Source organism: Trachypithecus francoisi, unplaced genomic scaffold (assembly GCF_009764315.1).
Source record: "Trachypithecus francoisi isolate TF-2019V2 unplaced genomic scaffold, Tfra_2.0 Lachesis_group19, whole genome shotgun sequence".
Classification (NCBI taxonomy): Eukaryota; Metazoa; Chordata; class Mammalia; order Primates; family Cercopithecidae; genus Trachypithecus; species Trachypithecus francoisi.
The window spans coordinates 41,096,921-41,124,590 of NW_022681464.1; the positions used below are offsets into that span (position 1 = coordinate 41,096,921).

Consider the following 27,670-nt stretch of genomic DNA (forward strand, 5'->3'; position numbering starts at 1 on the left):
TCAAACAAATATACAAGAAAAAAACAAACAACCCCATCAAAAAGTGGGCAAAGGATATGAACAGACATTTCTCAAAAGAAGACATCCATACAGCCAACAGACACATGAAAAAATGCTCATCATCACTCGCCATCAGAGAAATGCAAATCAAAACCACAATGAGATACCATCTCACACCAGTTAGAATGGCAATCATTAAAAAGTCAGGAAACAACAGGTGTTGGAGAGGATGTGGAGAAATAGGAACACTTTTACACTGTTGGTGGGATTGTAAACTAGTTCAACCATTATGGAAAACAGTATGGCGATTCCTCAAGGATCTAGAACTAGATGTACCATATGACCCAGCCATCCCACTACTGGGTATATACCCAAAGGATTATAAATTACTCTACTACAAAGACACATGCACACGTATGTTTATTGCGGCACTATTCACAATAGCAAAGACCTGGAATCAACCCAAATGTCCATCTGTGACAGACTGGATTAAGAAAATGTGGCACATATACACCATGGAATACTATGCAGCCATCAAAAAGGATGAGTTTGCGTCCTTTGTAGGGACATGGATGCAGCTGGAAACCATCATTCTTAGCAAACTATCACAAGAAGAGAAAACCAAACACCGCATGTTCTCACTTATAGGTGGGAACTGAACAATGAGATCACTTGGACTCGGGAAGGGGAACATCACACACTGGGGCCTATCGGGGGAGGGGGGAGGAGGGAGGGATTGCATTGGGGAGTTATACATGATATAAACGTTATGCACATGTACCCTAGAACTTAAAGTATAATAAAAAAAAAAAAGAAATAATCTAAGATTTCCCACTGTTACCTGATTTCTCCCTTGCCATGTAGTAGATGTGGAGAAGGAAGGTCTATGAATATAATTTGCATCACTGAGACTGCATAAAACATCCTCCATATAATTAGGAGGTTAATATTAAGATAATCCCTCATGAATACCACTTTGTAAGTCATCAAATTAACAACCACCTATATGAGATGGCACTATTCACTTCAGAAAGTGATTAACTATTTCCCTTGACCTTTTTCCTCTACATATCCTAGAGACATCTGATGTAATAGATTAAATATAATATAGCTCCAGTTATTACTGCTACTTTCATTAATTTGATTCTGTGAGTCAGAATTTAGATTTTCCTCTATTCAAGACATTCCCTGGTGGGCTTCAATTAATGGATATACTTAAAATATTATTCAAGATTATATTTCTCTTGACACTAAAAATGTCTCAAATAAATTCTTTTCAAAATCATATCTCAACTCCACAGCTTGCTAACCCTTCAAAACACTAGTCATTCTCAGTGAATGTAAATTTAAAATACGTAAAGGAACACTGAATTTCAGTTCACTAGCAGATCATTTGGGGTAAAAGGAGGGTATTTTTATTAATTGAAAGCTAAATTAGCACTGCTTAAAAGAAAATTTTAATGTAAAAACATCTAAAATAGTTTCATAAAATAAAATTCCTGGACAGCGCATTCGAAGCAGCCAGTGAAGATCCCTGTCAGTTCACAGGAGCATTTTCCCCACTGAGCTTTTCATGGCTTTTTTGGAATGAGAATCCCTTTGTCCTGACTTGAATTACAATGTTGTGTCAATGTAACGAGAAAGTGCAATAGCTGCCAGACCTAATGACTAAAAGCCCTAAACTATGCGCTAAAGGAACTCAATAATAGCACTGTTCCCTTAGCAACAGGTACAAGATCATTCCCATTTCCTTCAAGGAAACCTAAAGTTATTGCTCTGTAGCTTAAAATGTGTGATAGGTAAGATAATGGCCTTCCAAAGATGTCCACATCCTTATCCTTAGACACTGTGAATTCATTATCTTACATGGCAAAATAATTTTGCAGAGGTGGTTAAGCTAAGGTCCTTGAGATGGAGAGAATGTCTTGGATTATCCCAGTGGCCCCAGTGTAATCACAGGAGTCCTCAGTGGAAGAGCTTTCCCAGCTGTGGCCAGAGAAAAAAGTGACCAGGACAGGAGCACAAGAGAGATGCGACCTTGCTAGTTTTGAAGATGCAGGAAGGGGCCATGAGCCAAGGAATGCAAAAGCTGGAAAAGACAAGGAAACAGATCCTCCCCTTGAGCCTTCAGAAGGAAGCAGCCCTGCTCACAACTTGACTTTGGCCCAGTGAGACCCAGATCATACTTCTAACCTATAGAACTGTAAGATAATAAATTTCTACTGCTTGAGCCGCTATGTCTGTGCTGATGGCAGGAAGAGGAAACTAATACAGAATGTACATCAGGAATAATCAGTGCTGATATTTAGTAAACTGTTCAGTCTCACCACTGAAAAATTTCTACATGCTCAATAACTGGGAAAACTGACAAAATAGTCATATTTAATTTGTCTGAAATATAAAAAGTAATTCATAAAGAATAAATTAGTTTAACACTATAGTTATCACATGGTAGTAGGCACTGTATTCTCTGATTTGAACTGAGGTTCACTGTATGAAATGTAAAACAAAGCATCCATAGCTAACATTTTCCTCTCTTTGAGCTGATGTTTAGGGAAATAATTAATGATAGCACACATAGACGGCACCAAAGAAGCCTTCACTATCCTATTGTTTTTGTACATAAAGCTTATGGTGTTAATTTCCCAAAATAGTTTTAAATATACTCATAAATTGTCAGGACTGAAATGTATTTAACAAATCAGGTAACCATTTTAAAGACAAAAAGGATGACTTCCCCCAAGGTTTACTTGTGGCAGTAATGGCTTATTTCACGGACCAATTACCCAAATAAGCCATAAATGTGCCACTGATTTGAATAACTGGTTTCAATTCTCAAGCATTGTTTCTGTGTTTTAAAAATCATCAATAAAATAGGATTTTGTTGTGAAATTAAATCCTGATCTACTTAATTCGGATTTGCAATTATAAAAAATTAATTATGACAACAACTAGCTGAGAAAAATTACAAATATTTTCCCCTAAAATCCTAAGCACAATGAAGACAACTACAGGTAAATAGAAGTGCAAGGAAAATAGCAAACCACAGTAATGTAGTTATCAACATATAGCAAAATTAAAATAATAGTATCATAAACTTTTAAAAACTGTCTTTGGATAACTTGATGCTTATTTGGAGAACAAATACATTTCTAATTGAAAATCCATTATCATCCAGACAGATTCATTCTGGGTTATCTATTACCAATACAGAGCTATCTCTCCACAAGACATGCTATCACATTCCTGCCAAAAGCTTCAAAGTCCTTTTATTAACTATGGGACAGCGTCCAACCAGCTGAGCACAGCAAACAAAGTGCTTATCCATGAGCTCAAACCAACTTTCAGCCTCATCAACTGTTCTCTCTAGTTACTAATTAAACCAATACTCATGGAGGACCTACTGTGTACTCGGCTCTATGGGCACAAAAGGCAACAAAATTGTCTATGACACTTCCCTCACGAGCTTTAAAATCTACTGGAGAGGGATCAAATAATCTGAAATATAATTGCAAACCATACTAAGTAAGTGCTTTCACAGAATACAAGGCCGTGAGAGCACAGAATAGGAGCCCAAAACTTGTCTGAGAAATCAGGAAAAGCTTCCCTGACAAGTGGCATGGAAGTCAGAGCTTTTAGCAATACATGTACCTATAATTAGGCAAAAGAAGGACTTGGAGAGGGAGAGGAGGGAAGTTTCAGGCAGAAAGGATGGCAGATACAAGGGTTCCACAGCAGGACCTCAAACAAGGCCAGCACTGTGGGAGCAGGAAGGAAGAAGAGACACATTGCAGAAGATGAGGCTTGGGAGACTGGAAAGGGCCAGATGCTTCAGAGCTTGGAGGCCTTAGTAAGGATTTTGCCCACATCCTATCCTACAGGCAATGGGAAGCACCAGAAAGGTTTTAAGCAAAGGAAAGGTAGGGAGGTGGACAGGATCAGGCTCATATTCTGAAAAGAACAATGTAGCTGGTATTGCGCACCTGGATTAGGGAGTACCAAGAGCAGGCCTAGGGAGATCAACTGCAAAGTCTAAGCAAGGGATGACAGCTTGGACTCAAGTGGTACAGGGAAGATGAAAATAAATGGACAGATGAGAAATATTCCAGAAACAGAAGCAACAGCCTCCTTGTCAGATTGCCCAAGGGAAGTAAAAAAAGAAAAAGGTCCCTTGAACCTCCAGGCAGCCCCCGAGGTCCTGGCTTGCGCTGCTGATGGGCAGCGCATTCACTGAGCTTGGGAGCAACGCCTCCTCTCCAAGACCCACGGGTACAGGCTTTCCTAAGATGAGACTGACTTTAAATCCAGCATGTAAGAGCCCTTTCATCCCAAAATAATTAACACATTTCTCATGCTTTCTGAAAGTTTGTATATTTTTATAATCCTATATATCTTTTAAATCTGTTCAACTTACTAAAGGCCCAGCACATGCCTCTGTCATTTTTCCTTGCTCTTCACTTTTCATCAGGAGAGTCACAAACTATTGGCAAAAATCTATGTTCACTTAAAGTGCTTTTTGAAAAAGTTATTTTCTACACATAGCTGTTTCCAGTTATGTAAGAAAAGAAAAACCAAATGAGTTTTTAAAGGTTTAAACTTCAACTCTGACTACTCCTCAAAGAAAAATAAGTTCTTTCCTAAGCAGGATAAAAATACTAAAGGAAATGCTTCACCTAATGTTACTTCTCTAAATAGTTTTACAAACAGTCCTACAGGAACCTCCTAAGCAAAATGTGAGCATCTACACCAAAAAGAGCCTTAAAGTTATTTTAAAAACTAATAAATTCCTTATTTAAGCTGTTCTAAAAAAATACCATTTATTAGTGTCTCCCTAGAGTCAAACATATTACAAACATTTTCTCATTTAATCTTGACAATGTTATGGGGTAAAATATATTATCTATTACTCCCATTTCACAAGCAAGAGAATGGAGGCATAGAGAAGCTAAGTATAATTAATCACTTGTTGGAAGTCACAATATGGCCAATTAAGTGGCAAAACCAAAATTCAAACAAGGTCTGTTTGATTCTAAGCACACACACTCTACACTTCCTTTCAAATAGAAAAAGAAGTCACTCTTCAGAAGGAATAACTAGAAGTTCAGACTTCTAAAAGATAACATTTACCCGGGGCTGAAGACAAAGCCATGGCTGAATAACCAAAGTCTGGGCTATCATTCTCTACGTATGCGGCCCCGGCAGCCATGCCTTGCCCTAAGCGTTAGGGACGTTTCTGTGCATTGCACTATAATGCTTTAATTGTGAGTTAGATGCTGTCTTAGAGGAAAATCTTTGTTGTTGTTGTTTAGTATCATTCAATTATGCATACGAAGTCAGGAGAAAAATAAGATTCCAGCAGTGAACATTCATTTCCAAGTGAATTTTTAAGAAAATAATGTATTTTACAAAGTGAGCTACCATACAAATACAGCTCCGTGCTTACACGCTCAAATAACAGCAATTCAGCAAAATAGTGAAGCCACATCACCAATTCCTATCTCCTTCCGGCTGCAGAGGGAAATCCACACAGGCTCTCCGGAGGCCCACGTCAGACCCACCAGACTCAAAACACGACCAGACTCAAAACACGACCGAAACACAACCATCACGTGACTCAAAACACGACCATCACGTGACTGTCTCCCATGGGAAAGTCGAAGCCAAAGAGGAAGCCAAGCAAAAGGGCCAGGAGGAGGAACAGGCCGGCAGCTCCATCAGGCGAGGCGGGAGGCAGGCATTCAGCTCCCTCGCGGGCTCCCAGACCGCCGCAGCGCCGCCACCTGGAGGGGACGCACAGGCAGGCTGCGCACGCAGGTTCCTTCCAAGCCCCCGGTCGCTTTTCTTCCACAACAGGCTCTCCTCCGTGTCATCTGTGCTCTTCTTCAGGGCAGTATCCTATTCGGCCTCATCCTCTCGGCCTTCTCCTTTCCCTTCTCTTTCCCTCCTGACCGATTCTATGATCCCATGCTGAGGTCATTCTGTGCAACAGAGCAAGGTGGGAGGACAGGGGTGGAGACAGGTAGAGTGACCTTGGCCCTGAGCCTGCTGGAGGAGCCCAAACTGGTAAGAGGGCATCTGCACAGGGGCTGCCCAGCATGGGCAGTCGGAGCCCAGAAGGGGGAGGGAAAACATCCACAAGTTGGGGAGTCGGCACAGGCATCACAGCCTGGCAGGGCAGCCTGGCATGGGCAGGGGCGGGAATTAACCCCAAACAAGGAGTTGAGGGCACCCACCTGGAGGCTGACCCAGCAAGGGGAGTCCAGTGTCCGGAGAGCGTCGAGAGGGCGGCTTCTGTGGGGCAACCTGGTGTGGTATTAACACCCACTCAGGGTGAGGAGGCGTCTGCAAAGGGGTGGCCTCTGCCAGCTCTTGGAGCAAAGGAGCTTGAGGATGGCATCCACAGGGAGGCAGTCGGATGGTGAAGCCCGAGTGGGATGAGGTGGCCATGGATGCCAGGGAGGGGTTGGTGGCAGCACTGAAGGATGGTGGGGGCACTGAACAAATAAGCAACCATACGACTAAGGGGAACAGAGCCACGTTTCTCACTGTCAAAGACTGGGATTCAAATATACAAAGACGGAGAACTGTTAATAGAATGAATCATGTGGGATGGGACCGGAATTGGAAGTATCACTGTTAATTCCGATTTCAATATGAGATTTCAATATGTAGAGATGTACCTATATGAAAATAGTGCTATAAATGTGTGTGTGGTGTGTGTGTACGCGCACATAGCAATTTGTAAGTATATGTGAAAGTAATCATATAAATTGAGTCATTCTTGTCATTCCCAACTAAAACAGAGCCAAGAAGTCAGGGAAAAAGCACTCAGGGCACATAGCATTGCTCCAAAGATGTAGCTCTCTGCAAGCCCTGCTGCTGAAGCCACCTGCTGTAACCTAAGACCAGCTTTGCCTGATGGGTCCTGAAGCAACCTGCTGGGACTCTAAGACTGGTTTTACCCACCCTGTCGTTCACCAATCAGAGCCTGCCAGCTCCCCAAATCTTTACTAGTACCAATGAACTTTTAAAAAAAAAACTATTACTATTATTTTATTTATTTATTTATTTTTTCCTGAGACAGAGTCTTGCTCTGTTGCCAGGCTGGAGTGCAGTGGCCTGATCTCGGCTCACTGCAGCCTCCGCCTCGTGGGTTCAAGCGATTCTTCTGCCTCAGCCTCCTGAGTAGCTGGGATAACAGGTGCATGCCACCATGCCCAGCTAATTCTTTTATTTCTAGTAGAGATGGGGTTTCACCATGTTGGCCATGCTGGTCTTGATTTCTTGACCTCCTGATCCGCCCGCCTTGGCCTCCCAAAGTGCTGGGATTACAGGCGTGAGCTACCACTCCCCGCCTGAACTTTCTTTCAAAACAAGACCTAACGTTTCCCCTTCTTATAAAACCTCCAGCCAGGCTCGGTGGCTCACGCCTGTAATCACAGCACTTTGGGAGGCCAAGGTGGGCAGATCACTTGAGGTATGGAGTTTGAGAACAGCCTTGCCAACATGGTGAAACCCCACCTCTACTAAAAATACAAGAATTAGCCGGGCGCGGTGGCTCACGCCTGTAATCCCTGCGCTTTGGGAGGCCGAGGTGGGCGGATCACGAGGTCAGGAGATCGAGGCCATCCTGACTAACACGGTGAAACCCCGTCTCCACCAAAAACACACAAAAATTAGCCGGGCGAGGTGGTGGGCGCCTGTAGTCCCAGCTACTCGAGAGGCTGAGGCAGAAGAATGGCGTGAACCCGGGAGGCGGAGCTTGCAGTGAGCTGAGATCCGGCCACTGCACTCCAGCCTGGGCGACGGAGCGAGACTCTATCTCAAAAACAAACAAACAAATAAATACAAGAATTAGCTGGACATGGTGGCACGCACCTGTAATCCCAGCTACTCAGGAGGCTGAGGCGGAAGAATCGCTTGAACCCAGGAGGCAGAGGTTGCAGTGAGCCGAGATCACGCCACTGCACTCGCCTGGGAGTCAGAGCAAGATTCCTCCTATTTGAGAGGCGTCTTTCCCCCTCTGGTTGGAAGCTCCGTTCACAAGGGTTCTTTTCATCAGAGAGCTGAATGAAGTAATTTTCCAGCCTTCAGACTGAGACTTCATGAAGGAACTTTTCCCCTTCTTTGGAGAAGGCAACTTATGGTCCTTCTTAGTAAGTCTGTATTTTCTTTTCCGTAGGCGCTTGCATATTAATTTGACTTTTGTGTATTCGGTGCTTGCATTTTCATTGGCTTTTGTGTATTCGGCGTTAAACTGAATCACCTAGATATATTTAGTTATAAATGGGCTTTCAAAGTTCAAAGGCATGCCAAGCTATTTCCTAGGACTCCAGCTGATAGCATGTTCAAACATTATAGGGATCATTTAAACAGGCTGCTTTCCTTTAAACTAAAAGACCACAGCCATAAAATTATACACTCCAAATAAGACTCATATCTCAATTGATACACAAATCTCCGCAAAAAAAAAAAAAAAAAGACTCAAAGACTGCCTCACTACAAAAGACTGTCTTAAGGCTGACTCTTTCTTCTCTGGTGTTTTCCCTCCCCTTCCTAAAATCCTAAAATTGATCCTCTTTCTCCTTCTTGAAACTCAACTCCCTTTTTCCAAAACTCCTCAGCTGTCCTGGCATACTATACAAGCAAGACACTTAAAAGCCAGCAGATAGACAAGAAAATCATTTCGATCGCTGTGCTGTTTCTTAAAAGCAAAAGATGAAACTCCCATGTAAATAACACCCTCTCTACACTAAAAGGAATAGCAACATTCTTGTCTTCAAGGACAAAGAATCAAGACCAAGAAAACACTATGCAGACCTTGGTAGGCTAACTCTTAGCTTGTGGGCCTCCCATATCATTCGGTCACATTTCACTGTTGACTATCCTTTTTCTAATGCAGGATATTAGTATCTGATTCAAACTGCTTTATCCAAAATTTGGTTCACAGCCTTTATAAGATTACCTATTTAAAGAAATCTTACCCTGGGCAACATAATGAGACCCTGTCTCTACAAAAATTTAGAAATTCGCCACATGCCTGTGGTCCCAGCTACTCGGGAGGCTGAGGCAGGAGGATCACTTGAGCCCAGGGGGTCAAGGCTACAGTGAGCTGTGGTTGCATCACTGCACTCCAGCCTGGGTGACAGAATGAGACTCTGTCTCAACACAATAAAAGAGAAACCTTAAAGTTTAACCCCATCCCATTTTGTCAGAAAAATAATCTGGATCCAGCTGTCTTTTATAAACTGGTGAGTGTACGTGTTTTATAATCTCATAACTAAAATTCTAAGATAAAAGCTATACAATCTTTATGTGTATGTATATGTGTTTACAATGTGTTTATGCATATGTACATGTATTATGTTGTATACCGTGTCAACACAATAAAATGTGGCATAGTCATCAAGAAATCCCTTAAGAAATTTTATTCCAATTCATTTAAATAAATGAGTGCCCATATAAAATATATGCTAATTAACCCAAATGTTTATTTTTAGTTCACATGACTTAAGTAAATCTTCGATAAATTAGAAATATCTTCAAAATTGTCAACATATATTTTTGCCTGAGCTTACTGGTCAGACAGTAAACATCTGCTAAATGTTTGAAGGTCACAAACCTATGAACTCAGCCTAAAACAAAATGACCTTGTTTATGCAATTCTTTGATAAAGAAGATCAATTTAATATTGTTGATTTAATAAAAACAGCTATCTTCTGAGTTATCATTAAGATACCCATGTATTCAACTTAAAGGTTTTACTTAGGTAAATACCTGGTATTAACAGGATATAAAATTGATTAATTAAAAAAAAACTTGAAATAATAACTAGTTCTAATATCTCACTTGTCATAAGTAATCCAGGTATCATAATTTTAAAAATAAATGTTAGGTAATTGTAAATGGAATACAGTTTACAAATGAAATTTTCATACAATTTAAAATACTAAATTTATATTATTATTAAATAATAAATCATTAAGTTTCTGGGTCATATCCAAATAAGATAAAAAATGAAACACATTGTTGAATAAATATAAATCCCTTCTTGCCTCCTTAAATTTTATAAAAAGACCAAATATACTTAGGTCTAATCATCAAAATATAAATTTAAAGAAAAAAATCTGTATGAGAAAGAATCTTATGTAGTAAATTGTTGTCCTGAGATAAAATGATGGTTGTCCCAAAGTTTTTTTAAAAAGAGAAAAATTGTAGGACTCAGACTGAGGGTTGGGGAAAATAATAAAAGTCTAAACAAATCAAAAAAGATTTATAAAGAATGGGTCTTAGGTAGGACATTTTATGCGTGGCTGGGTTTAAAGACACTGGGAAAAATTTGCTCGTTTTTCTAAAATTTCTAAAAATTAAACGTTAGTGTAAGGGGTGCACTGATATAGGACCAAAGTCTAGTCCTCTATATTTAAAATCAGGTTTTTTTGAAGTATTGATCTGCTATTTTAAAAATTACAAGAAGTTTTGATTTTTATTTATAAAATCTGTTTAACGGCATCTTCTAAGCCGCACGGTTCCTATTCCTAACACATTTCTTCATGAGATCCATTTAGTTTCCTAGTTTCAGGTTTACAATGTTGTCCTCTTCATTTAAAATGGTAATTTGATTTCTTCACGTAAAGTTTTCCTTTTGAAATTTCTCAGATTCCTATCTCAGAGGTTAATCTTTGCTGTATCTCACCGCATGTGATTCATAGGTCATACATCATCGCCTTCAGCTTTCCTCTCCTTCAGAAGGACTGAGGTGATAACTCTCTACTTCACCTTTTTTTTTTCAGATCCTGTAACTTTTCAGTACAATTCTAACTCAGCTGTTGTGGCCTGACAGTTAAATGTTTATCTTGAAGGTGTAGAAAAGCAATGGTTTCCTGCAGTATAACTTGATTCTCTCCTCATGAGTTGCTACACCCATAACGTTGGACACATTTTTTCTGTGTCTGATCAAGTAACCTTTCATCAGGTTTCACTTAGAGGTCATCTTTTTGTTTGTTTGTTTGTTTTGTTTTTGTTTGTTTGAGACAAGGACTTGTTCTGTTGCCTAGGCTTGAGTGCAATGGTGTGATCGTAAGCCACAGCTTCAGCCTCTTGAGCTCAAGCAATCCTCTGGCCACAGCCTCCTGAGTGGCTGGGACCACAGACACATGCCACCACACCAGACTAATTTTGTTTATTTGGTGTAGAGACGAGGTTCCACTAGGTTGCCCAGGCTGATCACCTGGGCTCAAACGATCTCAAACGATCGTACCACCTGGATCTCCCAAAGTGCTTGGATTACAGGCATGAGGTGCCGTGCCCAGCCTACTTCCAGGTTATGTAAATGAGCTTCCTAGAAAAAGGAACAATCAGACTGCAGAAGGTTTTTCTTTACCTTTTTGGTAGCTTGCCTAAGAAACAGAGTTTATGTTTATATATGAAATTATGAAATATAATTTCCTGTGTTGCCTTTATTAGGTTTTTGATTACATGAAAACAAAACAAAACAAAACAACAAAACAAAAACTAAGCTTGAAAAGAATTAAGGATGTTTTCCATTTAATTCTCTGTATTGCTTTTTACAGCGTTTTGATTATCACTATAACTACATGAATGACTTTAATTTTACAAGTGAACTGACTGAAATTCCTTTTTTTTTTTTTCTTTTTTTGAGACAGAGTCTCACACTATCACCCAGGCTGGAGAGCAGTGGCGCCATCTCAGCTCACTGCAACCTCCAACTCCCAGGTTCAAGCAGTTCTCCTGCCTCAGCCTCCCAAGTAGCTGGAGTCCCACTACATGGTGGCATATGCCACCATGCCCAGCTAATTTTTGTGTTTTTAGTAGAGACAGGGTTTCATCATGTTGGCCAGGCTTGTCTCAAACTCCTGACCTCAGGTGTTCCACCCGCCTCGGCCTCCCAAACTACTGCGATTACAGGCGTGAGCCACCACACCCAGCCAGCTGCAAGTTCTTGTTATCTACCTATGGTCTAGACTAGATCCTAAATTCTTCCAGATTCATCCCATCCAACTTTCTAACATAAAATTACTAAAACAGGCACTGCTGTATTCTGAAGCCCTATATAAACTTAAACTAGATAAATTTTAAGGAACAAGTCTTGTGCCTGATGTATAGGCCACACAGAAAGTTCACCAAACTGCCCAAAGCCGTAACTAGAGACATTCAAATTGCAAACCAGGATGAGAAACTGACATTTTTCACATTGTAGACAGCTTTTATCAAGATATGGGAACAAGGCTCCCTACCACATGAGACTCTCGCCCCTTTTTCTACCTTTTTGACTTAACAAAATAAGGCTGCAATTAAAATTTCACAATTAGTAAATGCTATAGGTAACCTGACCAACTCCAGCCTAAGATATCCTTTTAGTTAATCTATTTGGCAACCTCGACAATATCCCTGACACAACTGTGTATTCAAATTGTCCTGCTGATCCCTTTAGCAGAGTTATCATTGTTTGCTTTAATTCAACCCAGTCAACCACAAAAGACCCCGAACAGCCAAAGCAATCCTGAGCAAAAAGAGCAAAGCTGGAGGCATCACACTACTGACTTCAACATTTACTATAAAACTATAGTAACCAAATCAGCATGGTACTGGCATAGAAACAGACACACAGACTGACGGAACACAATAGAGAACCCAGATATAAATCCATGCACTTATAGCCAACTTATCTTCAACAAAAGGCACCAAGAACATACAATGGGGAAAGGACATTCACTTCAATAAATGGTGCCGGGGAAACTGGATATCCATATGCAGAGGAAAGAAACTGGACCCCTATCTCTCACCATACACAGAAATCAAAAGGTAATTATGCTGAGCAAAAATCAAATATGCTTTAAAAAATCAAGCACGGTCACGAAAAGAATCCTTTGATTCAAACTCAAAATGAAACAGAAACCTCTGGCTTTAGGAAGAGAATGAGCAAAACCCACAGGAAGGAAGATGGGGATGTTTACTCAGCAGGAGCTGGTGTCTGGCCACCACCAGGCCCTCCCTACGTACGTGCACTGCCTACAGGGCTTGAAGCCTTCACAGATGTCTCCACTAGAACTAAGTGCTGCTCTGTGACACTGTCTTTTTGCTCAATTCATCAAAAACACAGAGTCCTCAGTCCCTTTTCCAGAGTTCAGCACTCTCATTATCCACCAGGGACCTCTAATCACAGATGTAGGAGAGACTTAGTATTATCTTCAGAGGGGGTTCCCCTGTAGGATGGGATGAAGACCCTCATCATCTGAAGGCGTCAAAGGAAGTTATTTAATAAGGCAAAATCTTTAACACGGTGTTTGCTTTCATATATTAAAGAATTCCTCCTGGCACCTAAAAACTGTCTTCATAAAACAGCCTTTATGAGGCCAGGCGCAGTGGTTCAAACTTGTAATCCCAGCATTTTGGGAGGCCATTATGGACAGATCACGAGGTCAGGAGTTTGTTACCAGCCTGGATAACACAGTGAAACCCTATTTCTACTAAAAATACAAAAATTATCTGGGCATGGTGGTGGACACCTGTAATCCCAACGACTTGGGAGGCTGAGACAGGAGAATTGCTTGAACCCAGGAGGCGGAAGTTGCAGTGAGCCAGGATTGTGCCACGGCACTCCAGCCTGGGCAACAAGAGTGAAACTCTGTCTCAAAAAAAAAAATATATATATATATATATACACACACACACATATGTACACATGTATATATATGTGTATACATATGCATATGTGTGTGTGTGTGTATATATAGCCTTTATGAATACAAGCACTTGTCCTATCTTTGTGCTTTACACAGTTTGATTCCTTGATGCCATTATTGATTGACTCCAGGAAGAAAATGAACATGTTCCTTCCCTTTATAAGCATCTTTATTCCCAGCACAAATTCACCCAAAAGGGACAGAATCCCATGGAGGGCTGCGGGGGGCCTTAAATCAGAAAAGTTGAAAGCTTAGCTCATTTATAAACCAGTATCAAGAGCAAAGAAATTATTTGAAAATACATACTGAAAACTACTTGTTAGAAAGTAGTGTTTTCATGAAAATGCATGTGGAGGCTTCAATGATTGAAGTGCCCCTGCAAAAAGTTCTTTACTTAGAAAGAAGTCCCCCGTTAATCCTCCACGGAGTGTCATGGCTCAGTGGAAATATAATTCTTTCGGTTCAAAGTAGCTGATATGGGTTGGATCTGTGTCCCCACAAAATCTCATGTACAACTGTAATCTCCATTGCTGAAGGTGGGGCCTGGTGGGAGGCGACTGGATCATGGGGACAGAGTTCTCATGCATGGTTCAGCCTAAATAACTGTTTACTTAATGGTAGTAAATGGCATCTGTATTAATAGGAATTGAATAAAGTAAAACTGATTTGGTTTTCCCCTTTTTATTGTTGATACCCATTCTTAGGTAAGGAATTACCTCAGTGGGAATGGACAGGTCCTGCACAAAGTTTAGAAAATACTGACATTAGATCCACTGACATATAATTACTTTGCAAGAAAATGCTTCTGTCATTACACCCAGGAAGTAAACTAGCTTCTGCAACAAAAGACTCCAGGATAATATTCAAGGAATCATCTTTGAAGCTTGTAGAATCATTTAATAAGCTATATCCCCCAGCACCAAAACTACTCCCTGATAATAAGTTAAGCACTTTTAGAAGCTGTCCTTCTTCAGGCCTTTTAGCTAATTAATACTCTAGAGCTTTAGTAAATTATGACTTCAGTGTAGTAAATGATAGATTTTATTGGTCTGATTGGACATACTTCTATGCCTTTTTAAAAGACATCTAACTTAGGGAGGAGAATTGGCATATTATATAACTGAATTTTTTTAAAAAAACAAATTTTCCTAGGATATGCTGAGAAAAAATAAAATAGGAGAAAAATACAAAATAAGAAAAGTTAAGAAGATAGTGAGGTTTTGAAGGAGTCAGCCAGAAGAAAGACTCTCCAGGCAGAGAAAGCACTTCTTCAGAAAGTAAGTTCTCAACCGCATGTTCTGTACAGCTGCAGCCAAGCAGACAGGGGTCCTGGTGGCAGGTGACAAGTGCCAGGTGGTGAGGGATCTCCAGCAACATTCTAGGGAAGGGGGGTTATGAGGCACTCTAGTAACAGAATTTCAGATAAATCTTAGTTGGGGAGGAGAGGATACAGAAAGACTGAAAAGTGACCAGGAACTAATCAAAGGTGGGGAGACATTAATTGATAAAAGATGTCAAGAAGGACGAGTTGAGAAAAGGCATTTGGGTTGGAGTCAGAGGTAAATGGAAGGGAGGAGTAAAGATGTCTCCAGGACTCTAGTTTGACTACAGGTTGATGATGGTGCTGCAGGATGAGGGATTATAGGAGAAGCAGACTGAACACTGGGGAACAAAGGTGAGTTCAGTTTTAATGTCTAAGTCCATCTTCAAGTAGAAGAAAAATAAGAGCATGAAGGCTTTCATTGATTTGGGAGGTCTTTGGTTCCATTAATTAACACAATATTAGTGACTATGAGGCACTGGTAAGGTACACAAGAATAGTTTCAGTGCAATGATGATTTGGACACAGACGGTGAGGACATGGTGAGTTGATGGCAGATAAGGAAATACTGTAGCTCTTAAGAAACTTAGATGCTACTGGCGACTTCTGGGCATGAGAGAACAAAACAAGAATATACAGTAGAAGAAACCTACATGCAATGCTAAATACAAAGTGATGTTCTGGACTGTCTTGGAACAGAAAAAGGACATTAGTAGAAAAACTGGTGATATCTGAATGAAGTCTATAGTTTAGTGAATAGTGATGTACCAGTGTTACTCAGTTCTGACAAATGTTGCATAGTCATCTAAGATGTTAATGTTAGGAGAAACTGGGTGAAGGTACACAGGACTATTTCTGCACTATATTTGCAACTTTTCTAAAATTTTTCCAAAAATTAAAGTTTACTTAGAAAAATCTAAGAACAGATATTCCAACAATACTCCCTATTCTACAAATTAAAGTTTTTAGTTCAGGAATTTCTGATTTTCTTTTTTAATAATATTTGTCTGATTACAACATGATTAAATATTAATTGCAATATAATAATTGGAAAATATACTTTTTATCTAACAATTTAGAGATAATAATTGTTAACATCTTTTCTTACTCTACAGAGAAGTGAATTCTATTTAGCCATCATTTAGACCAATCCCAATCCCCTGGGGGTCTCTTCCCCTTAATATTTTATTATAAGCTTTTCTCCTCATGTAATTTAAATTTTTTCAAGGCATTTAAGTGACTATATACTTGTCTACACACAATGTTGTACCTATTCCTAAGTTGTTGGACACTTGAATTATTAATATTTCCAACATTTCATTATTTACAAATAGTACCACAATGACTATCACATGCATAAATGGAATGCACATGCTGATATCATTAGGAGAAATGTCAAAAAGTGGACTTGAAGGAAATGTTTACTCAGCACTTTTGATAAATACTACCGGTATGTCCTCCAAACAACAGAACCAAAGTCTACTCTCAGTAGCAGTATGCCAAGACTCAGTCTCCCCCATCCCACCAGCAAAGAGTATGAGCAGTTTTTTTTAAATGTCATTAATTTGGTAAGTTAAAAAATATCATCACTACTTTTAAATTTATGTTTCTTTGCTTTTTAATGAGACTATTTTTTTTTTTTTTTTTTTTTTGAGACGGAGTCTCGCTCTGTCGCCGGGCTGGAGTGCAGTGGCCGGATCTCAGCTCACTGCAAGCTCCGCCTCCCGGATTCCCACCATTCTCCTGCCTCAGCCTCCCGAGTAGCCGGGACTACAGGCGCCCGCCACCTCGCCCGGCTAGTTTTTTGTATTTTTTAGTAGAGACGGGGTTTCACCATGTTAGCCAGGATGGTCTCGATCTCCTGACCTCGTGATCCGCCCGTCTCGGCCTCCCAAAGTGCTGGGATTACAGGCTTGAGCCACCGCGCCCAGCCGACTATTTTTAATATATTCATTTTTAGCCACTTTGATTTCTTCTCATCTAAATTACCTGTTTATGCCCTTTGCCTGTTTTTGGACTGAGATCTTGTATATCTCATTTTTTTTTTTCTAATTCCTCTATCTATTATTGACCTTTTATTAGCTATAGTTGTGGATAATATTTGCTAATTTGTTGTTTCCCTTTTAATCTTGTTTATTAAGAGGTTCTTTAATGTACAGAGTTTAATTTAGATATGCATACATTTAATTTTCTTTTACAATTTCTTATATTCCTTCCATGTTTATAAAAATCCTCACCACCAGGGTCAGGCACGGTGGCTCACGCCTGTAATCCCAACACTTTGCCAGGCCAAGGCAGGTGGATCATCTGAGGTCAGGAGTTCGAGACCAGCCTGGCCAATATGGTGAAACCCCATCTCTACTACAAATACAAAAAATTAGCTGGGTGTGGTGGCGGGCACCTGTAATCCCAGCTACTCCGGAGGCTGAGGCAGAAGAATCACTTGAACCTTGGAGGTGGAAGTTGCAGTGAGTCGAAATTGTGCCACTGCACTCCAGCCTCAGCAACAAGAGGGAAACTCTATCTCAAAAAATAAATAAATAAAATTAAATTAAATTAAAAAACCCCTCACTGCCCCAACACTCAACCAAATAAATATTAATACTGTGTTAGTTAAAAAGAGCACTTATACATTTAGAAGGAGAGAAGCCAGATCACTTGTTCAACTGAATAAATCAGTTGTTTTTATTTTAGCGATTCAAATGTAAAGGCATATAGGTCTGGGATTACATGGTGATTGGCAATACTAATTCTAAAATTTAATCACACACAATCATTAACAAGCAATGCTGAAACAAGCCTTCTCTTAGAGCTATCTTAGTTAAGATTTTAGAATTACTATGAACAGTTGATGTCAGAGTTTCCAAAAGAATCAAAAACTTAATCTCAGCATGACTATGTCAGGTAAAATCTAGTTCAGCCAGTCCCCAAGAACACAGAGGGGTGTAGTAGACACTATTAATACTTTAATTATTAGCAGTTATTTTTTTCCTGCCCCATTTCTAATCAAGATTCTAGTTTTCTCTGCCTTTGTGTTAATAGCTACAAAGAAAGAAGAATGTTAATGTAGAAAGAACATAAAGCAAACTGAGTGCAGGCTTCAGAACTTGTTAGATGTGGGTTCAAATTCTGCATCCACCACTAACGAGTTAAGTTTACCTCACATAAGTCAAATGGCCTCTTAAAGCTTCATCAGCTGTAACACAGGCTTCAGTATCAGTCACACAGACTGGGCACTCAATAAAATGTTTTAAAAATGATTTCCAAAGAAACACATGCTTGTTATAAAATCATTACTAAGAATTAAGGTTTATTTTGCAATATAATTTTTTTTGTTTTGATACAGGATCTCACTTTGTGCCCCAGGCTTGAGTGCAGTGACAGGATCTTGGCTCACTGCAGCCTCGACCTCCTGGGTTCAAGCTATTCTCCTGCCTCAGCCCCACAAGTAGCTGGGACTACAGGTGCACACCACCAGATCCGGTTAATTTTTTTGCATTTGTGGTAGAGATGGGGTTTCACCATGTTGCCAAGGCTGGTCCTGAACTCCTGAGCTCAAGAGATCCACCTGCCTTGGTCTCCCAAAGTGCTAGGATTATGGGCATGAGCCACCATGCCTGACCTATTTTTCAACACAATTTTCTGTTCACATATAAATATATTATGTACACATATACAGTTCTGTGGGGTTTTTGTTTAGTATTTTCTTTTGTTACTATTTCTAAGACATGAGGTAAGAGACTAAATCTATTTTGTTTTATAAGCAACCTCAATAAAAGATTAAACTATTTTCATGGAGAAAAATCCCCATTATAATGCTAGGACAATAAACAATTTGGAAATCAGTTCCTTTTTCCCACTAAAAGTGGTAAAAATATAAATTACCTCAAAAAGCCCTCAAATCATCCAATTCTCATTACAACTAGCAGTTCATAGCATCTATATACACACGCCAAATCTCAACCTTTTTCTAAACATTTATTATGCTCTACAGCTGGGGAAAACAGGAACAATACAATATCAAATTTGAAGAGGAGTCAGCCACAGTGCGAACTTTTGACAGTGGACCATTAACTATAAAACAAGTCCAACAATGAAAAAACACAGCAAAAAGTTACTTTCTGTTAAAACTGAAAAGCTTCCAACTGGACCCTCCCAGACCTGTTAAAAACAAGAAAAAGTAAATGAAACTGAAAAGCTATTTGAGATAAATATATACCTGGATGTAATAAAACTGTAAATACTAAATCAGTAAAGACTGTTAGTTTGAGAGACTGAATAGTTTTACATTGTTGGCCTCAGTCTGCTTTTCTTTTTCTAGAGTAAATGTTTCGACTACAGAATAAAAGAACCTAAAACAATTTACATTAGTGTGAAAATATAGCTGCAGGCGAGATACAACAACATCATAAATCACAACCTCTCTCTGAGAAAAAAAAATTGTTTTAAAAAACCCCTGCTGTTAGGGCCAGGTACAGTCCAAACTCATTTCTAAAATCCCAGTGTTACATAACTGAAGTACATTTTGATGGAACTGAACATCAAGTTATATAATTATCAAACTACTGCATTCTGTTTTGATTTTTCAGCAAAGAACATGACAGGCCTGGGGATGCAGCAAGAGAAGAAAATAAATTGAAAGCACCACCCATTCGTTTATAATTTTAAAATAGCTTTTATTTTTAAAATCATCTAAGGAGAAAAATCACAAATTCTCAATATTGCATCCCAAGACTAAGACATAGAAAATGGTCTTTTAAATCTCAATTCTTATTTGCCATTTTTTTCAAGGTATTTTTAGGTGTTTCCATTATTTAAAAACAGACACAAAAGCTTACTCAACAAAATGTTAAGGTACTTTAAAAGTTAATTAGAGGAGCATTATGATATTTATATGCTTCCTTTCCATAGACAATAGCACAAATGTTGTCGGACATTCTACTACATTTGATAGAAAATTTAGTAACAGCTGTCTGCTTGTATAGCACTAATCACAAAATATGTGGAACATATATTCCCAGAAAATCGCATCTTCATCTGTTGGCTTAAATTGAAAGCATCAGAGAATGAGTTGAATATGAAAAGGCTATTATCTAAAACCTATTGACGTATTAATAACCATAATGAGGAGTATTCACTTTAGGGCAAATGCACAATCTCCTCTAAAACATGACTTTAACACAATGCAATCATTAGAAGATCACATCAGTCTGGGAAAAGCTCACACAAAGGATTATTAAAAACCTAGATAGCATCTCTTTGTTTTCTTCTTCACAGAGAAAATGTACAAATATGTTGTTTTATTTAAAGCCTTTTTAAAAGGCAAATAAATGAGATAACAAGAGCTTCAGACATTTTTGAAACATATATTTGAAAACCTTAGATGACCCTGATAAAGTCTGCAGGAGTATGCAATACCCTGAATAAATGGTAGATACTATTATTACATATGTAAATTAGTAAACCTAAAACAACTAAGCAATCTAATAAAAATTCACTTAAAAGTTGTTCCCCGTGAACTAACACTGTAAATATTGGTGATAATTACCGTGACCCAAAGGGGTTGTGCCATTCTTGGGCTTCTTTTCTTCTTCAGCTTGCTCCTAGAATACAGAAAATGGGGTTTAGATGGTATTTCTGGACAATTTTCGGAAACACTGAAAACTAATGTTCATGTTTGCAGGAAGGAAGGTTATGAAGATCCTTGTCACTGAGGGGGACAATACACACAGTACTCAGAGCCTTCCAGTGGGTGCCCAGGAGGGGCACACATGATCCATTTGGATGTGGAAGGAATTCATGAAAAGTATTGTTTCTGGCTAAAATATAAGAGACAGGAAGCTTCGATAACAGTTAATATTGAGGTTGACACAGGTACCTTCTCTGAGTGGATCCCTGGGCCTGGCAGTCACACAGGAGTAGCTGACAGAAGAGGCTTGGTCCACGCTGAAGCCAAACCCTCCAGCCTACTTTTGCTTTCAGCCTATCTGGGTCTACTACAGTTTGTAAGTACTCAGTTAAAATGCTTTCATTTTAGCCAAACTGACCTTCATAGAATGGACAAGTGACTTCAAAGATTTCTGAAAAGAAACCATAAATTGTGTACGATGAACAATACAAGCAGACGCAGCAAGCAAGATGGTGCAGCCTCTCCCCGTGACAGAGGCAAGGCGTGCTCTAACTGCAACTCTCAAAGGAACACTTCCCATTCAATGAAGACTAGGAAAGTGGCTTCTTTTATGAAAGATATGATAACAAAGAGCACTTTGAAAGTGGGTATCCAGATATGTGTCTTATTTATATCATTTTGTGGCCATCAAAATATATTCCACCTATTAAAAATTCATGGCCAGCCACGGTGGTTCACACCTGTAATCCCAACACTTTGGGAGGTCAAGGCAGGCAGGTCACAAGGTAAGGAGTTCGAAACTAACCTGCCCAACATGGTGAAACTCTGTCTCTATTAAAAATACAAAAAAGAAAAAATAAGCTGAACGTGGAGGCGTACGCCTGTAATCCCAGCTACTCGGGAGGCTGAGGCAAAAGAATTGCTTGAATCTAGGAGGTGAAGGTTCCAGTGAGCCAAGATCGTGCCACTGCACTCCAGTCTGGGTGGCAGAGTGAGACTCTGTCTCAAAAAAAAAAAAAAAAAAACTTGTAATAATTATGTACTTAAAAATTGGGAACAGAATTTCCCAGTTTTAAAATATTTTAAATGAAGGGTTTCAAGCAGGCTTTGAACTTACTTTTGGAAACATAAATATACAACAGCTTTTTGGGTTTGTTTTTTGTTTTTGAGATGAAGTCTCGCTCTGTTGCCCAGGCTGTAGTGCAGTGGCACAATCTCGGCTCACTGCAACCTCCACCTCCCAGGTTCAAGTGATTCTCCTGCCTCAGCCTCCAGCTGGGATTACAGGTGCGCACCACCACATTCGGCTAATTTTTGTATTTTTAGTAGAGATGGGGTTTCACCATGTTGCCCAGGCTGGTCTCAAACTCCTGACCTCAAGTGATCTGCCCACTTCAGCCTCCCAAAGTGCTGGGATTACAGGCGTGCACCACCACGCCTGGCCCATACGGAATAGTTTTCATTACTTTCCAAGAACAACTAATTATCATCAGAGAATGTGAAAATTTAGCAGCTGATTTACACAAAAACTTTTGCTGAAAAATGAGTACTATGATTTAGTAAGTCTGACTAACAAATATTTCTTCAATCTATTCCTGTACAGTTTGGGGATAGATTTCTTTAAGTTACGGCTAGTATGGCTGTCAGTCCCAGTCAGAACGGGGCAGACCTGTTCATAGCACTTTGAAAAGCCCCACATCTGAGGAAACTCCTTAGTCCTAGGCAAGTGAGGAGGCTTGGTCACCCTAGCTTTGACAACCATAAAAACCAAGTCTAAAAAAAATAGACTGCACATTTGGAAGGCTGAGGCAGGAGGATCACCTGAGGTCAGTAGTTCGAGACTAGCCTGGCCAACATACTGAAACCCTGTCTCTACTACAAATACCAAAAGTTAGCCGGGCGTAGTGGCGGGCACCTGTAATCCCAGCTACTCAGGAGGCTGAGACAGGAGAATGACTTGAACCCGTATCAGTGTCTTAATTGTCTTTCATCCCCAAAACATAGCCTGGTACCTAGTCTAGGTCAATGAATATTTGATGAATGAAGGCAAGAATGAAAGGTTCAAAAACAGTATTTTTCTGCCTGGTAGATTTCACATCCAAAGTTATCATGGATATCTTTGTGCAATTAACAAAATAACATTCTGCTAAAATGTACTATAAGCCAGTGTTTCTCACACTTTAACATGCCTTGGAATCATCTGGGAATCTTACTAAAATGCAGATCTTGATTCAGTGGCTCTAGGGTAGGGCCTTAGATTACAGATTCCAACAAGCTCCCAGCAGATGCTACTGCCAAAAGCATACGGCCCTCACTGTGAATGGCAAGGCTACCACCTTTTAGCAGGGCATGCAGTGGGAGTGGAACAGTCATGCAATCATATCTACCCTGTTCTACTGCAAGTGAGATGATGAACTGCTGCCTTGGGTCTAATTTCCCATGGTAGCACTTTACCCCAGTTCCACCCCTGTTCATTCACTCAATACACAGGAAATTTACATATGTAATTCAAAACAAAGAGACTCTCTTCTACTGCAAAACCTAAAACAGTAAAAATAAACAGCATTTGAGAGTTGATTATGTTCGCACTACAGCTACTGAAGCATTTTTATAATCACTGTATCGTTCAAAAATAAAAAGAAATATATAATATGCTATCTGTCACTCAGTGAGTGTTTGATTCACACTTCTTTATTTGCTACTGAAATTCTGCCTAGAAAGAAAAAAATATTCCACACAAAAACATTACCTCTTACTTTGGATTTAAATTGCCCAAGCTTCCAATGTCTGTATGTTCTTTAGTTGGATCAAGGTTATAGACAGGTAAACATACCTGTCTATAACATGAAAGATTATATTGTGTATATCAGAATAAACATATATATCTATAACATAGTGACCTAAGTTTAAACAATTTTGCACATGGAAAAGTATTTAGTATCATATGATAGAGCAGGGAAAATGCTGATTTTAGGGCTAGGTGACCTAAGGTCAAATCTCAACCCACCTCTAAAAGCTATTTAACTTTGAACAAATGACCTACATTCTCTAGACCTGATTTTTCTCTTCTGTTAAAATAAAGAAATTGGACTAAATGTTCTCCAAAGTTCCTGCTAGCTTTAACATTCTTTGCTTCTGTCTAGCTAATTAATTATTTCATAAAGGTAATAAATCTACACTGCTATTAATGAACAGAGAATGAATTTTAAAAAACAAAAGAAAAAAAATTAGCACTTTATCTTATCCTTGCAGAGAGACCACTAAAGGAAATCAATACAAATTGTGAAAAATGGAACCATTACTGCGATTTCTGAGATTTCAAACTTTAATTCTGAAAACTGAAAATAAAGTTCCAGAAAAAAATAGTGTTCTGCAAAAAAGGGAGATAATGGTTTAAGGAACATAAAGTAAGTCTTTGCTATGGTACGTTTCCATTCACCAGTTTAAAATCCATCATTTTGGAAGAGAGGATTATGAAGTGGGAAAATAACCAAAAAGGCTTCATGTTCTGTTCCCTCCTGCTGGCACTGGATGCATCATATGCTTTTACTACAAGGCACAGTGACGTTTCCTAATTAATTAGTGTCTACATTTCTCTGTCTATGAATTCCAATCAAGGGAACAAAATGAAGGATTTTCAGCTACTGACTTGAGTTTGGCAACTTCCATGCATCACCTTGAAACTGCCGGATAATGCCCCTTTGCTCTCCTTTGCTGTCAGACCAAAGACTCCTGAACACTCGAGGATTTTTGAGAACTCTGCTGTTCTTGTTCCGTAAGAACCTGCTATCTGTGGCCCAGAGGGTGATCCACATTGGTTTTATGAACTGTAGAAAACAGTGAAATCCTATTTAATAACCCCAGTGACAAATGGCTATTTGAATTTCAACTGCTGGTTCAAGTCCACTTTTCAACTTCTTTTTTGCTCTAATCCGATGTGGGATATAAACTGAAGATACATAGAATTTGCCTTTTGGATAAAAGTACAGAAATTTGTGGGACTTTTCTCCATTGCTCTACTGGAATTCAGACACACTCAGGGAGAATGAAATGCTTCCATTTTGTTCAAATACTTGATAATATAACTACAGTCTCCAAATGAAATCTCTCTAAAGTGTTTGCTAAGACACATACAAAAACAAAACGTGAAAAATCTAACATAGCCTTATAAACACCACCTTCTCATGGTTTTTACCATCTGTAAGTGAATTTTACTGGCTGTTGTAAACTGACATCAGTCTTCTATGAGGCAACAAAATGTAAATAATTAACTATTACTTAAAAATAGAAACCAAAATAAACTCACCCCAAACATTTTTTCAGTATCTATTTAAGGATGTTACAGAAAGATCGCATTACCCTCTGCAAACGTTGAGGTCAACCATGACCCCTTATGTCATTCTTTAAAGGCCAATGGTCACTGCAAGCACAACTTCCTCTGCTCGGCCATCAAGCCTCACCAAGTGTGACCAGCAGATCTACCCCAGTCACCCTGCAATCTAATTGCACACCAAACTTTATCCTTACTGAAACGGAAAGACCGGTAAAGATCTTGCAATCTAAGACTGTTGTTCTACAGACAAAGAAGCTGAGCCCAGCCCGGTGAAGTGACTTGTCTTTGGCCACGCAGTTAATGAGCAGCACAGCAAAGAATAAAACCTGAATCTCCTGACCCATGCCCCAACCCCACCCAATGCTCATCTACTAACACTGCCAATAGCAACATCTGCTCCAATCAGGTAAGTCATTAAGGTCCTGCCATATATCACAGACGTCACCTTCTCTTCCAACCCCATATCTTTGCTCATGCTGCCTTCTTAAGGGGCCCAGATAACTCCCACTCTCATCCCTCAACTTTCTTAGCTCTCAAGGTTACAGAGCATCTAGATGTTAATATATTAAAAAGTTATATGGCCAATCGCAGTGGCTCACACCTATAATCCCAGAACTTTGGGAGGTCGAGGCGGGCGGATCACGAGGTCAAGAGATCAAGACCATGCTGGCCAACATGGTGAAACTCCATCTCTATTAAAAATACAAACAAAATTAGCTGGACGTGGTGGTGCACACCTGTAGTCCCAGCTACTTCTTATATATTCAAACAAAATTTCCTTTTTCATCTGTGAAACTTGCATTTTTATGTAGGAAATTTGAAATTTCACAGCCTGTATATTATTTTGGCGTTTTGTGCCCAGAACACTCACGTACACACTAGACATCAATGAAATAACCCTGAAAAAAAATACTTCATTTCCCCAATCACCATATGCCTACACTTTGCTAGTCAATTCTAAAGCAAGCTGGTGAGCAGAAAAAGCTAGCAAAGGGCACCAAAAATGACACTTATCTTTGTGTTAGAAGTTGTGAAAATACAAAATACATCAAGGAGTCTAAAAGGACAGAGAAAAACCCTCTTCAAGTCTGCAGCAGCACTACGGGGACCAGATCGTAAACAGAGGTTTACGCATATGGTAGAAATAAAGATGTAAAACATAAAATAAATTCCAAGGAAAAGAGGCACTCTCTCAGAAGTGTTAGGGAGAGGATGCACTAGGGCGATCTCTTTGGAGGATGATATGGAGTGGTTTATCAGCATTGTAAACGAGCACACCCTTTGGTACAATCATTTCACTGTTATGATAGTACTTATGAATGAACTGCAAAAGCATTCACATATAAAAAGGATATATGGATAAGAACATTGGATATAACATGGTGTATCACCACAGAAATTAAAATAATCTAAATGTTCACAGTAGGGCACTGTTAAAATAAATTATGGCACATTCATAAAATGAAATACTACGCAGCACTGAAAAGAATAAAACCTGTATCTCCAAAATATTCATAATTAAGTGCAAAAAAAAGCAAGATGCAAAACAACAAGCAGAATGTGAGTGCGTCTGGGATGTGTGTATGTATGTGTATAGGTGCATAAAAGGTTTGGAATTTTTAGCTGTTTTTTTTTTTTTCTATGTAGACATACGAGAAACTGTACACAATGGTCACATGGTTAGGAAAATATTTAGGGGTTTAGGGTATGTGTAAGGGGATACGGTAGATAATTTAATTCTTACTTTACTGCCTGTCTGTACTGTTTGATTTTTTTAACCATATGCCTATGTTCTGAAAAGCATTAGAAAATATTTTTTTAATTCTATCTAGAAATACATAGAAAATATTAGTCTAGAAATATTCATTGACAGATATTAATATTATCATCTAAAATTATTAGCTATCCAAGGTATGAAATTACTATCTCAGAAGAAAATGTTCAGAAACACCCAACTGTACATTTGCTTGATGTTTTCTGTGCATGATCTGCCAATGGGATATTACTTAGTTGACTAGAAATGTCACTTGCAAACCAGAAGGGTGACACACAAAATAAAGGATGTTACCAATATGTCAAGGAGTCTAGCAACATTCCAGCATGACTCAACCTTCTTTCCACAGTGAATGCAGCCCCAGGTGTGAATACAGCCTACTGTATTAAACTGTTAAATTTGACTAATGAAAACGAACATTGTTACTGGCAATGAGCCCCAAACTGACAGTGCAACATGGACTAAATGTGCATCTTTTCAATGATATGTGAACATGCTTTAAAATAATATGTCCCAAACATCTCAAAAGGTAAACTAAGAATATGGCCCTTTAAAATACTATTTTGTTACTAATGATTGAAAAAATTCATTTGCATGGAGATGTCATTAAGCACCAGGAACATCATTTAACAGATATTTTTGAAAATCTAGCTATACAAGCCCTGCACTGAAAGCGTATCTCAGTGTTAAGAACTGCTGGAGTCCAATAAGGGGAAAATTCCAATGTGGGATAGAAATAACAGTAAGCACATCAGGATTAAGTTAGAAACTCAGTTGGTCTTTAAGAGGAAATTGGGATTTTTGTTAATGCAGAAGAGGCAAAAGGTTAAATACTCAGATTGTAGAGTACTAAGATAGGGTGGTAACAATCTCAGCAGCTTAAAGAGAAATGATACTGACAATTAAT

The 27,670-nt window shown here is 39.1% G+C and overlaps 1 protein-coding gene across 3 annotated transcripts in view; it reads right to left on the reverse strand.

The window, feature by feature from the left end:
• The window catches only part of L3MBTL4 (L3MBTL histone methyl-lysine binding protein 4), a 431,550-nt gene that overhangs the window by 306,520 nt on the left and 97,360 nt on the right, over positions 1-27,670 (reverse strand). For all 3 annotated transcript variants that reach the window (XM_033178287.1, XM_033178288.1, XM_033178289.1), the window contains exon 4: positions 20,576-20,630. In XM_033178287.1, coding sequence (XP_033034178.1) covers positions 20,576-20,630 — 55 coding nt within the window. The remainder of the gene's footprint in view (positions 1-20,575; positions 20,631-27,670) is intronic.